Here is a 14,546-nt window from a genome sequence, read left to right on the forward strand (position 1 = left end):
TGCTATTCATGGCTAGCCATGCACATTTTTCTGAATTTGCAGTCTAGAGTGCTCTTGTGAAGAAGAGGCAGAGAGGAATTTAGCAAAGTTCTAAACCAGACAGGTAAATATTTCCCTATCATGTCATTGCCTTTTGATAGCATTTGCAAGTATAGTGAAGTTGAGTTGATTGAATGCCAGTTGCTACCAAAAGATACAGTTCCCTTAGCCATCCTGCACAGCCCCCACTTCCTCATGCACTGGCACTGTCATTCACTTCAGTTAGTTTTCTGCTCCATGGATTGATTCCCCAGAAGGTGAGAAGAGTGCCAGTGCAGACCAAGAGAAAGGATGGAAGTGCTGGGGCCAGGAGAGGATATGGGAGCAGGAATATCCCTTTATACAACAGTTGGATCTTAGATTATATTGGCTGTAAGACAGAAGACACACTGAGAAACACGATCTGCTTTTCACATGTAAGTCTAATTTGGTGTACTGGTCTGTCACTACCCCCGAGGTACTAAGTACAAATTATCTGCTGACCAAACTGCTGCTACACAGAACTTTTTTCCAGACTTGTATTAAGCATTTGAGATCTCAAATGCAATACTGCATTTTGTTAGCTCTCCCTTCACCCCCTTATTTCAATACCTTGTCACATTAGAATTTCAAGAACACCTGCTTGAAAGCATTGCTAATGTTGCTGGAGAGATTTTAGTACTGGGTCTTCTGGGGCTGGAGGGAGGTTGCATTTTTCTTTATACTTCAGTGATTCACAAATGATAGATTATTTTGCAGTTTAAAATTCTTGGTAGAAGGCATAAAAATATATTAAAATGCTACTGGTTTATATTCTTTCGTAGTCCATGGACTGCTTTTTTGTTAGTAGCAGAAGTTGGGATTTATCTGCGCATGCACTTAAAATGCTTAATTTGCTGTCTACAGCGAGAGATTTTATTGTGTGAAAGTAGACTTAGGGCATGTGGTAGGTAGGCTTGCTACCTATTAGTACTAAGTTGTTTTCTTATAGAAGTATAAAAGCATTTGCAGAACATACGGGGAATTTGTGCTTTAGGCTTACAAATAGTGATAATGTCTCAGATAATGGATTTTTGAAGTAGCTGTTACTTTTGATATTAAAGACAAAGCATTTTAGTGGAATTTTCACTAGCATGGTTGTCTTTGGGTGTTAAGGCTGAGTGGAAAATGGTAGTCTTTTAAACAGTACGTTACGGTTAATGGATGCTGTTATCTGGTGTAGTTCAACTAACCCAAACTTGATCAGTTTGAGAATTTTGACTTACTCATGTGAGAAGCCCATTGGAAGCTGACAGTTTTCCAAGTGGGAGAGCAAAGAGACGGTAGGTAAATAAGGACAATGCTCTGTGCCACATATGGACTGTACTGAGAGCATCTCTCTCTCCCTTGGAAACATCCTCCTCCTTCCTCTTGTCTGTCTTGTGTAGATCAGCTGTGTACAGAGGTCTAAGTTCTGATAGAAGCTTGGCTGTATGTGCTTAGGTTGATCTCTGCATTATTCTCAACCCTTCAGGGACTCCTACTCTTTTTTCTTGGCTACCATCTCAAGTGTCTTGCAGCTTTGCAGAAGTCCCACATTGAGCTTGCCCTTCCTCAGATGTATTTCCAGCTTCTTTCCCTCCTCCTCCTCAGTCATAATGGTGCCTGGACCCTGTGTGTTCAAGAGATCTTTGTGCACTGAGGACTGGTCAGTGGTGATCACAGAGGTCCCACTTCCTCTCTCCCGGCAGTTCTGCAGCCCATTTCTTCTTTCAGCCTCCACTTTCTTGCTAGTGCCTAGAAGCAGACATGACGTTAGCCATAGTCATCAGATGAACTCTTTTGCTTTGCTTATGAGAGGGGGAAGTCAGTTTCAGTTTAGAAATTCAACCTCTTTCTTCCAAAATTTCTTATGGACCTAATGGTTGTAAATGTATGGTTCAGCCTGTCTTTTTCTTACATGCTGACAATACTGACATTTTGATCCTAGGATGACTACACAGATCATGCCTTACTTAACTTTATTTTGTGGATAATGCCAAGCAAATCTTTGTTTGGTGTTCTAGACATGAAACTTGAGCTGAAGTCTTGCCTCTGCGTTGACACCAAGTGATCAAACGACCAACACGGCTCAAAATACATATCCAATCATGTTTTCCCTGGAAATAATCTTTTAGCAGTATTCCCATAATTATTTTTCTTTCTGTTTCTGATGGCTTTCTGTAATTATTGCCTTTGAATGGTGTTGCACAAAGCTAAGTGGCTAGTCTTTCCACTAAATGATTTTTCCCGTCTCTAGTAGATACAGTTCATTCCAAACTCAGCGTTCCATTTTCTCATAGACTAGTTTCAATTTACAATATATGGTGAGCGTTTGGTAACTCATTCTGGTTGGTGCATTTTAGAAAAGAATATTTTTTCTTAAAATTAATTTTACTCAGATTATGTGTAAACACAATGTGTCCATAAAGCAATTTTTCCTAACCTTAAACATTTTTATACTCACACCCCAAAATGGGAAAAACACAGGAAAGTGGTTTCCTATAATTCAGTTTAGAACATAAGTACTTTAAATAGCAATTCACATTTCACTGTATGAGCTAAAAGCGTTCCCCTTCTGTAGAATTAGATTTTCAATTTTTTTTTAAAAACATGCATCTTTAAGTCAAAATTCATGTGTTGATTAAAAGGAAATGTACCTCATCACTGTTGCTTCTGCAGAAAACTTTCTCCTTCTTGTGACTAGTGTATTTTTTTTTCCCCTTATTTTCAGAATACATCCGGTGGAGAAAAATCCTGGGAAGTATTGCTGGGTCATGTGGTTAGCGAACTGTCTAAGGGGAAGATATTTGAAGATGGAGAGACTGAAGAATTAACAGTGGTATTGCCAAACCTCTCGGAAATGTATACCGTGTATTCCCCTTTCCATCTCTCATTTAATTATTTCAGCCTCGTTGTTATAATGAGTTTTCTGTGATCTTGCTAAAGATTGCAGTACGACTCTTATTTTCTGGATCAAAGCACATCCCCTTGGGACAGTTTGCCTGGGCAAATCTTTCTTTTAGTAATACCATATATGGACAATGCTGAGAAAGTCATCGACAAATATTTCCTATAATTGTGTTTCCTAATCGTGTACAAAAGGCCTTTGAGAAACTTCAAAAACTGAAGGGGGGTAAATTGAGGTGGGGATATGGAACAACAAAATTATTTCAGATTGTTAGTGAAATGCCAGCCTTTGGAACTTACGTTTGATGCACTCTGTTTAAGGTGTCCTTAAATAACGTTTGGTTAATACTGGAGTTGCTTTCATAGCAGACAGCTTATGTGGGGCAAAATATAGTAATTGTTTTCTTTCCCTCTAGGTAAATCCTGATTCTGTAGAGTACTATCTGCAACAGTTCTGCCTACCTTTCCTCAGGATCACCAGCCTTCTTCAACACCATCTCTTTGGAGGGGATTTACCTAGTTGCCAGGTACAGACTGGAAGGTGCACACTCACATTTAAAAGCTAGAAATTTGGGAAAAAAAAAAATATATATATATGGTATATATTTTTCTCTCCTGAGTTTTTTTTTTTTTTTTTAATCGTATTTTCTAGCATTCTTCTGCAGCATTGTTTCTCTTCTAATTTTTTTTTTCAGGTCAATTTCCCTGAAAAACAGCGTGTATTAAAAAAAAACACAAATACATATTTATTTTATCAGGTCATACCTACCTGTCTATAAAATACCAACATATTTTTAAAGCTTGTGCTGCATTTGCAGAGATTATATAATTTCCACACAGACTGGACTTCAGTCCCGAGTTTGCTTAATGTCTGTTTTTATTTGGGACTTTATTCTGAGAGACTTTGCATCAGCATACAATTATGTTTAAGCTCCATACATTTTAAGATGATTTAAATAGTTTGCTGCTGATCAACTTCCCTACTTCCTTGCATCAAAATTGTCATACCTGAAACAGATAGGAGCTATTTGGGGTTTTATTGTGTGACGGTTGTTTTTATTTTCTGACCAGTTTTATTTTGAGAACCCAATCTGAGGTAATTTGAAGACATGGGTTCTTTTCTGTGTGTGTGAAGATGTTCTAGCACAATGGTGCTAGTATCTTTACTGTTGTTACTGGAATAGATACATTTGTATATGAACTACATATAGTTTAATAAACTATAGAAATTCAAAGCATAGGTATTAATTTAAAACTTCTGGTTTTGTATCAAAAGGAAGACGAAGAATTCACAGTTCTTGCAAGCTGCCTAGGTTTGTTACCATCTTTTCAGTCATCTGATCAATTCACCAGTGCCTCTTGTCTCAATTGGCCAGTGCCAGCATTTGACATGATATCACAGTGGTGCTCAGAATTGGTTTCATTTGCAGACAGACATCCAGATCAAGTAAAGGTATGTAGCAAAATTACTTTCAAAACAGTGCTAATGTAGGAGCAGTTATTTATTGCTTGTCTCACTGCATGCATCCTCTCCTTTTGGATAAGGATCTCACAACCTGACTTGTAAATGAGAGAGGAATTGTAATTGGAAATGTTAGTGGATATGGACATTAAAAGAAGATGCATGTCAACACTTCAAGTCCAACTCTCCTAAGTTTATGGTGTTAAAGAGCAGGCCAGATGCTTTCCTGGCTCTGCAAAGCGTGTTTGTCTTTTCATGTTTTGTAGCTGTAAATTATGGTGTTGCAAACGAAAATTTGAATACTAAGATTAATCTCAAAATACAGTTGCTGCCAATTGATAGGCATTTGAGAGAGATGGCAGTGAAACTGATGATGTTCTTTTCATGACTGAAAAGGGTCAGGTGCTATTCTCATGAAGAAAGATCCCATCTGACCCTTATGCCCATCAATTATAAAGCCAGTAAGATAAAGTAGGTTGAAGCAAAACACAGAAGTGTCTTTAAAAATAGATAAATTGGACAGCATTTTCAAGAGCAGAAGAGAACAGTTAGGCCTGAAACCAGTATTTACGTAGTGCCTGTTTTTCCAAAAAATTTTTGAGTGCTGATTAGTTCTTAATGACCTCAAAATGCACAGCAGTTTTGAAAATCAGGCAGATGTCTTCAAATACCAATTACATAGCCTAACTTCCTTCTGTTCTGTTTTGGAGAGTTTGTCTAAATTTTATCTAAGAGATAGGTTTCATAATCATTGCCAGGGTTTGGCAGTGGGGTGTTGAAGTTTCTGAGATAAATTTTTGATGCAGATAGTGAGCAGCAGTCTTCCCCATAGGCCAATCTTAATCCTCTTTGCTTTAGCTATAAAGGTTGAGTTTTTTGTTTTTTTTTTTTTTTTTTCACTTAAAGTGTCATGTTTAGAAAATACTCTTGGGAAAAGGTTAGCTCTCCTTTTTTAACTGTTAGAAAAGTGACCACAAGGAGGGTGTTCACCAAAGGTAGGCGACTGTTGCAAGACACTTCTGAATTTGTCAAATACAGAAGAATTGAGAGATTTTTCAGTGGCATGCCTCCTTTCTTTGGTATTCTTTTCTTAGTTCTGAATAAATTAATGTGTAGAACTCATACATTATTCTTATCTTCCTTCTAGGCTTTGCTTATCCAGGAGCCTAAGTGGGACTTGCCACGCCTCCTTCAGTTACCTGAGAATTATAATACCATTTTTCAGTATTATCACAGAAAGACTTGTACTGTTTGTACCAAGGTTCCTAAAGATCCTGCTGTTTGTCTAGTTTGTGGTACTTTTGTATGCTTGAAAGGACTATGCTGCAAACAACAGAGTTACTGTGAATGTGTACTGGTAAGAGAGAAATAGTTCCAGTTCTGTAATAGATTCTTACGCTGATAGATGATTTTTAACTCCAGCATTTAGTCTGGATGTTTTTCCTATAAAAACATGTTTGTATAATGTTTATTGCTCATTTCTGATAAATGAACCTAGACTGGATTCTGAAGAGCAACTTTATTAACCTTTTTAAGCCCCTGGCCCTATTCACCTCTTTGAAAAACTCTTAGCCACTCTGGGCAATGTTGACACATGGTTTTCATTCACAAAGTATTGAAATTTGTCTGCATCCAGAATGCTTATATATCACTTTAGTTTTCCTCTGTTTTGTTGCCTTGATTTCTGTGTACATAAGAATATCAATGTATGTTTGTATTTTTTCTTTCATGGAATGTTTTCTGATACCTGACCATCTACTAGTGATCTACAGACTATAGCTAAACAAACATCATTTTAAGGCCTTCAACTTCAATTCAGCAGCAAATTTTTCTAGTCAGCTTATATTTAAGTTCCTTCAGGAACCTGAGTTGGACAGCATCTAGTATCACTTTCCTGTCCATTAATAAGGTTTGCTTTGAGAGCTGTTCTGTTTGCTGTCATAGAACAGTTGTTAGAAGACTGGAACTACATGGGCTTCACAAAACTGAGGGGAAATGTCTTGGGGAGCTATTTACAAATGGGACATAAAATCAAACCCAAAGAAGTTCCATACAGATCTTGGACCTTTCCAAAATTCTTTGCACTCACCTTTCTCTTTTTTTCTACTGCTATTATAGTGGAAGAATGAGAGGTGAGCAAAACTTAAAATGTAAATATAAATAACAGTTAAGGTGTCAGCTTCATGCAACAAAGTTATAAAGAAAAATAATTAAAGATATATTTAAATAATTATGTAAGATTTTAGTCAGTGGGGTTACAGCCTCTAATTGTCATAATACTATATGGAAAAAGGCAGATTTTTTAATTGACAAAATACATCGATTGTAAATGCCACAAACTGTATTACCTGGTAGTAAATGACATATTGAAGCAAGCAGGAATGAATTTTAAAAATTAATTTATTTCTGTAGAGCTGTAGACTAGATCTGTGAGTGTGGATAGAGAAAACAAATGTTCATCTGCAGACACCATTGAAAACAGGAAATGGTATTTTTTCTGAATACTTATTCTTGCCATCTGTGCAAAATATTTGCTCATGCTATACAATAACAAATACAAAATATTGCTGAGAATATTTTTGCTCTTTTTTCTTACGTAACTCTTAACAGGATAAAGAGCATCTTCCCTTTTTTAATCAACCATTTTTGTGTGCTGAAGTTATGGCAGCACAAGACATGCACTTCTAGTTTGCTTGGAGAATTTGGGGGCAGGCTATACTTCGTTAGGCTGTTCCTTAGTAAATAATGTGTGTATGTTATTTCAAGGAAAAGTAGTTACTAGTTGGAAAATCTTTTTGTTATAAAACTGACAGTCACTAACTGAATCTTTGTACTCTTCTACACCCATAATATTACAGCATTCTCAAAACTGTGGAGCTGGGACAGGAATATTTCTTTTGATTAATGCATCTGTAATCATCATCATACGAGGTCATCGTTTCTGCCTTTGGGGTTCTGTTTATCTAGATGCACATGGTGAAGAAGACAGAGATCTTAGGTAACGTTTTAATTACAAGTGTTTTATTGTTGCTGCTCTGTGTGTTATCAACTTTATATAATGCAGTGTCTGCACTAACAGATAAAAATACCTACCTTCCTTGAGGGAAAAACTCCCATTTTCTGCAAGTGAGACTGATCTTGGTTTTGGAGGCCCAAATCATGTGTACTCATGAACATGTAGTCATGAACAGAGTTAGATGTATCAAGTGCCCACCCAGCAGAAGGTTCAATTCTGAATGTTCCAGTGAGAAACACATCTCTCTCAAATACGAAAATTGTTGTTTGGCCTTCAGTCAAACAAAGCAGTTGGTTTCCAATGTAGGAAAGCTAGACACACCTGAAAGAACCAGAATTGTTCTCTGGATTCTGCTATCCAAGAGGGACAAGGGAAAGTACCAGCAACTATTTTACTAAAATCAAAACCAACAGCCCCTTCACCAATAAAAATGTGTGCTTCCACTGGGGAAAAAATATATACAAATATCCCACGTTATTTATATTAATAATGAAACTTTTCCATTTATTTGGTGTATTAACCATTATTGTTGTTTTTTTTAACAGGCGTGGTAAACCTCTCTACATATGCAAGGAAAGATACAAAGTGCTTGAGCAACAGTGGGTGTCTCATACTTTTGATCATATCAATAAAAGATGGGGGCCACATTATAATGGCTTGTAAATCATCATCATCATCTTCACACCATATCGCTGTTACCATGAATGAATGCATCTTGACTGACAATAGCTTTAAATGAATGGGAGTTCAGCTCTTTGCCTTGGGGTGGAGTGGGGTATGGGCATAAAAGGGAAAGGGAACTTGGTCAACATGTGAAATTTTTGCATAATATGCTGCTGTTGCTATTAAATAATGATACAACAATTTGAAATTAAATCCTCAAAATGGTGTGAGCAATGGTTGCACTCAGTAGTCCATTTTTCTTTTGTGTTTTTATAAGTCCAATATTGTTAAGAAGCACAAGTTTTACTTACAGCTGTTTAGAGGCTCCAGTGCTACCTGTCAAGTTTTAATTTTTCTCTGCGTGGAGTTGAGTTTTTAGCAATTTTTGCTGAAACTGTATATGTGTACTACATCTACTAAATATGTTGGATAAATTTTCTTTGCCTTTCTTGTGTTGGTTTGAGGTTTTTGCTTAATATGCATTTGTAATTAGACATGAATTGTAAAATGATTGTGAGACTGCATGATAACAATTGGTCTGAAAGTTGAATTTTAAAGAATATTTCACTTATCACAAGAGGTCTATCGAAATATTTCAGGCATTACTGAAAACTTATGCTTTCTCAGGAATTTCATAGATTTCTTTTCCTCCATAAAATACATGAAATAGCTGTAAATTAGGTAGCTTATTGTTCTTAATGTAATCCAGAACACACATTCATTCTTTTTTCTCTTCCAGAGATGAGATTTTTATTCCATATTAATTGAATAAACTGTTAGTGATAACACATACAGAAATTGCTGTATATAGAGAATTTGTATGGCACCCAACATGGAGATCCCAGTTACAACTGTAATAACCATAAGCCTGCCTGCTGCTACAAACTAGATGTATGTTTCAGAATGATTGGTTTGGAAATGTGCAGGCTATTCTACAAATGAAACAATTTTGTATCTTTCCTGCCACTTCAGGAGGTTCTTCCATATTGTATTTGTTCAGAGTAATCACTGTTCTTTCTGCTTGGTTTCCTAAAAAAGGAAAAACAAACAAACAAACGAGAGGTAGTATATGTGAACAACCAATGCATGTGCAGCCTCACGGGAAGAATGCCAAACCAGTTCATGTTTAGAGGTCAAAAAAAATAAATCATGAGAACAGGCATGAATGGGCGAAACCCCACACTGGGTAAGTAGGCAGGAAAGATCACGGTTAAAATAATGGTATGTAATATATCGCCACTAATGTTTTTCACAGGTGTTGGACATACATTGGCTATTTCAGTACTACCTAGCACTTTCTGGTAGTTTTGACTTTCATAGCTTGCGTGTAAAATAAAATTTATATGTGTAAAATAAAAACACCTTATGGTAAAACCACATATACAATGAAAACAGTTCCCCAGTGGATGTCATTATCTAGTGAAAAGTGTATAGGGGAAATAAAATGACTGTATAGCAATCAAGGAGAATGGACAGAAGGACAAGTGAGTAAATACAATGAGTTTTTCTGGATACCTGCAATTCAAAAACCCCCACTATAATGGATGCTGTTTTTTATACAGACATATAAATATATATATATTTCAAAAGTATTACAGTACTTCCTGTAAGATTAGAATTACTCTTTCACCAACTAAACAGCTATGTCTTTTCCAAAATATTACTTTTTTGATACTGTATCATAAGTTCTGCCTGTAATATTTTTGCATTGCTCATTATGAATATCAGGCCATTTTGTAAGTGTGGTTGAAGAGCAAAAAGATTCTTTACATCTCCAGCATAACATTATTACAGGGCTCATGAACTTGAGTAATCTGTACTTTGAAGCTCCAATGTTATATTTACAAGAGATAACGTATCCAGAATTTGATTACTGTGTTCTATTTGAAATGGAACGTTCTCTGGTTGTGCATATGGATGTGAAGTAAAGCTATTAGCCTTAACTTTAACATTTGGGTATTTCATAGTGTTTATTTTAATACTGGTGAATTAGTCACCAGTCAATTTAAAAACACAAAAAAATTACTTTGTTGAAAATTGTACTTGAATATCCTTGCATGCTGCTAAACAAGAATTTTGATTTCCCCCATTACTTTTTTTATCCTACTTTATTAAGCTAACCTTGAAAAATAACAGGTCCAAACTAGAGTGGCGTGTGTGTATTACTCAAATGTTCTGGTGTGATATCCTGTATGAATGATCATTTAAGTACAGTACATTACTGTAGAATCTAAGTCAATCTTTAAAACGCATCAGAGGACTACAAAACTAGGAATACAGTAATCGACATTGTAAGATATGTTAATAAAAGTCTACTGTCAATCTGTGTGTTGGTGAGATTTTTTTTCTATCCACCCCAGTCATCCAAAATAAAATCATTACTGAATTCCACGCAATAGCCAGGCAGTTTTTTAAATGTTAAAAGTACTTTCCATAAAGAACAATTCTGGTATTTTTTCTTTATTCAGACACAGCTGTGTATGTGTGATTAATAATTTGGATTATTTTATATTGCTCATAACTACACTACTTACAGTTGTACTTACTTTTATGCCTTGCTATTATAGTGTTGCTGCTGCAAAGTGCTAACATTAAAATGCTGAGTTAAGAAACTGTCCTGGGAAAATGATGATTGATCTTCTGTCAGATGTGCTTCTGGAATAACTATTACTGCAAAATTTTGAATGGATATATTTGTTTGTTAAACGTTTCCTTTTCTTTTGACCTTTGAGACACTTGGTGAAGACATTTTGATTGTTACTACCTTTGCATAAATAGCATTGGTTTTTAGTGGTGGCCTGAAATTTTCAGTGAATATTTTCATCACCTCTGCAATAGGAATCTTGCATAACTCACAGTATTGCACAAACAAATGACATCTTTCCTTCAAAAAGTGCTTGTTTGGCTCCAGTATCCAACAATTGTTGTCTTTTCTCTTATGGAATTTTTACTTTTCTTTTGGAATTTTTACTTTTGGAATCCTGTGAGATGAATCCTGTGAGATCAGTCTGTGCTGTGTGTATGTAGCTGCCAGAGGAGACAGCAAATTACTGTGCAGATCTGTATATGACTTAGATGTAATTTTCATCTAAACCAGATTCTGCAGTCCTGCTTTGCACTCTGTTTTCAGAGGTGAGGCTAATGATGAATGGAGACTGTCTGAGCATAAGAATGAAGTGATGCTGTGTGCAGAGTAGGGAAACCACAGGAATGGGCTGACCCAGTGCATGGAGGTTCGCAGCTCTCTATTAAATCAACTCCTAGGGATGATGGAGTGCATGCAATACGGAGAAGCTGGCTGCGTGACGGTTCTCTGTTACATGGATTATTCACTGCAATAAGTGAGATCCGTACTGTTGGTTTGAAAACCCATGCTACAGGATTGCCCTCTGGCAGGGTATAGTGCTCTGAGCACCCACTCATATTTTCTTGGACGGGGAGTTGTTTGCCTGTGCAAATGCTGTTATGCTGACAAGAGGCCCGACTGCTGCAAGTCCAGCCTTGGGACTTGCTGCTTCTGCCAGTGTAACGTCCTGTCATTGCAGCTGTAATCTTGCTAGGATGTACTAGCTATTAGTTTCTGCAGATGAATGTGGTTAAGTAGGAAAAGTGTATTCTCGGTGAAGTCAAACAATTCATGAATTCTTAGCTGTATAAACAGGCAGAATGTTTTAGTAAACTAAAGATTCCCTTTAATTGTTAAGTTTTTAGATTCTTCTTAATACTCTGTCATTTGTACTTTCTCATCATTAAGACTATTCAGGAAATTTAATGCGGCATGCTTCAAATGCTGTGTTTCTTTGAAATATTATTGAGAAATTATTGAGAAAACACAATTGAATCTTGTTAAATAAATGACAGTTTTAAAAGCTAATCTTACTACCCAAACCCACGATTTTTGCAATGTATGCTTATGCATGGTAGAGGAAAATGTGATGTGGAAAAAAATGTTTGAAAAGCATTTTAAATTTAGCTTTGAGTCCCATTCAGAATGTTTCAAAATAAGCATCTATAAAAATACCGTAATTTTAAAAGCCATTTCCTGTAATTCTGTTACTTGATGTAGAACAGGCTGGTCTCTTAATTTGTGAAAACAGGAGCTGGTTCCATGGAAACCCCTCACATCATTGAGTGGTCTACTACCCAATAAGCATTTTATTATTCCTTTTGTCTTTATCCCTAGTATGTACCACGTGGGTGGTAGACATTTCTACTTCCATTGAGTAGGGAAACAAATGTTTTAAGGACTGGAGCTAAAGTAATTCCATTACATAGCATCATGGAGGAGGAATTTTCTAGGAGAAAAACTTCACCGTTGAGTTCCCTTAGTCAATTACTTACTCTGCTTATAACGTATGTATATTTTAGCTATCTGAATTGCTTACAGCTCTTCTTGTCTAATACATTTCTCATCACAGGATTTCTTTCAACTTTTGCTAAGCCACTCACAAATAAAGTAGATAATGGACCTTTGTCTGTTTTTCAGGTGTCAAGGAATATTTTTTGCATCTGACCTACCATCAACAAAGGATTATAAATATGCATGTAGGACTTGAGTGAGCAATGGTCCTTTCATGCTTTGTTCTATTTCCATGCTTTTTTTGTTTTAATGGTTTATTGCCTCCACTCAAATGTTGCCCCTTCCCACAGAGATATTTTGGCAGTAATCAAAATCACCAGGAAGTTAAAATTGGTTTGTTTCCCACAGTCAACCCTGACTCTAGACATACTGATATCTCTTCAATACCTCTACATTTTTTTCTGCCAGAATCTGCTATTACAAGAAACAAACATTGTGAGAGTCACAGATACTTATTATGTTTAATGAGTCTGATACTGTATTTGTACAAGTGATACTTTACAGCATGATTGATGTCATTCAAATAACCTTCAGACACTTAGCTACTCAGAAATGGCTTATACTTTCATTTTATCCCTTTTATCCCTTATCAGATTACTTTTTTAGTCAAATGTCTGATAATAGCAACATTTCATAATGAAAATAAACCATTCACCTTATACAAAGAGTATTTTTAAAAAGTAAATGGGCTCTATTAGTCTCAGTCAGTGAAATATCTATCAATGTTTAAATTGTGGGCAGATTAGTGAATATTACTCATATTTTATAATTTTACAAGTCTCATCAGTTTAAAGAAGTAAGAAATCTGAAACAATCTCAAGCTCAGTTATTTCAGTAATGCTCCTCTGTATGAGTGTATTTCCAAGGATGCTGCACATCTGTTGTATCTGGTCCTCAAAAAAGCACGTCCAAAGACATGTTCCATTGGTGAATACCAACAAGGTGGTTCCCCTGGCAACAATAAATAGGAAAAAGCTAAGCCCATTCAAATGATTTACCTTTGTAAGCATGTGGCAGCATCGATGGATGTTGAACGCTAAGGGAACTCATTAGAAAGACACGTTGCTGTAAGAAGAAATTAGGCCAGTAAAGAACTGTAGATTTCTCTTACCCAGCATTGCTATTGATTTGAGTCATATGCTGCATAAGTATTTGGAGTTTGCATAGATTATTTTAAACATGAAATACTCTCTGAGTTTATTTTTTCCTTATGCAGCTTTCTTTATGCAGACAAGACAGTCTGGGCTTTGGCTCGGTGGGCTGAGAACTGGCAGCTTTGTTTTCTTTCAGGAGCCCCAACTTCTGCAGGCTCCTGCAGCCTGAACCCTGGGACTCTCCCAGGGAGCTATTAGAAATGATAGGACACCACAGTCCCTGCATGCTTTATTTTTTTATCTTTTTTACTCTCAGAAATACAGCAATCCTACTCTTAGGCAGAGACACAGATAAGGAAAAGAAAGTAGCCAGCATGATGGGGGAACGTTTTCCTGTGAACAATGTAGGACGTGATCTGGAAAAGGAGGCAAGCACTGATGGAGGCAGCTCTTATCCCAAGTTCTCTCCATGAGCAAAGCTGAAGGCTGATGGTAAGAATGGCAAGTGCAGTTTGTTTCTTCAAGATAGTGGCAATCCTTGAACAAGGATGCATTTGTATTTATTTAAAAGCTGAGAAAGGAAAACTGAAGCAGCACCCCCGTGACCTGGTAGGACAAGACAATATCACACAATATGCATTGACTTAGATACTTACAATTCCGAGTGCTCTATCCAAACTTGCATAGCCAGCATTCAAACTAAATTACTAAAAATAAACCTATTTATCCTGTATAACACTACAAAAATTGAAGGATTATGTGTTCTGAAATTTATTCTTGCTGAAAGGGGCTTGTTAGAATTAATGTAACATTTTTTTTGGTTTTGATTTGAACTTATATCCCTAGTTGCCTTTTCAAATTCCTTATTAATGTATTTCTGAGATTCATGGATGACTCTACTGACAAGCTGTGAATTCCAGTTTTACTGGAATGACGCTACTGCAATGAAAATTGCTGCACTGTGGAAAACCGTTGTCTGTTGGGTAATCTACCACATGATATTAA

The 14,546-nt window shown here is 36.3% G+C and overlaps 1 protein-coding gene and 1 long non-coding RNA gene across 7 annotated transcripts in view; one reads left to right on the plus strand and one right to left on the minus strand.

Annotated features, from left to right (window-relative positions):
* Window positions 1-10,409, plus strand: part of UBR3 (ubiquitin protein ligase E3 component n-recognin 3) — a 104,208-nt gene extending 93,799 nt beyond the window's left edge. For all 6 annotated transcript variants that reach the window (XM_035330973.1, XM_035330974.1, XM_035330977.1 and 3 more), the window contains 6 exons: window positions 2,771-2,878; window positions 3,363-3,473; window positions 4,223-4,399; window positions 5,556-5,765; window positions 7,267-7,406; window positions 7,970-10,409. In XM_035330973.1, coding sequence (XP_035186864.1) covers window positions 2,771-2,878; window positions 3,363-3,473; window positions 4,223-4,399; window positions 5,556-5,765; window positions 7,267-7,406; window positions 7,970-8,087 — 864 coding nt within the window. In that variant the 3' untranslated portion in view covers window positions 8,088-10,409. The remainder of the gene's footprint in view (window positions 1-2,770; window positions 2,879-3,362; window positions 3,474-4,222; window positions 4,400-5,555; window positions 5,766-7,266; window positions 7,407-7,969) is intronic.
* The window catches only part of LOC118169594, a 30,773-nt gene extending 16,532 nt beyond the window's left edge, over window positions 1-14,241 (minus strand). Inside the window, exon 1 of the long non-coding RNA XR_004752189.1 lies at window positions 14,198-14,241. This is a non-coding gene — a long non-coding RNA (uncharacterized LOC118169594). The remainder of the gene's footprint in view (window positions 1-14,197) is intronic.
* Window positions 14,242-14,546: the final 305 nt, after the last annotated feature.

The sequence above is a fragment of the Oxyura jamaicensis genome, chromosome 7 (assembly GCF_011077185.1).
Source record: "Oxyura jamaicensis isolate SHBP4307 breed ruddy duck chromosome 7, BPBGC_Ojam_1.0, whole genome shotgun sequence".
NCBI classification, from domain to species: Eukaryota; Metazoa; Chordata; class Aves; order Anseriformes; family Anatidae; genus Oxyura; species Oxyura jamaicensis.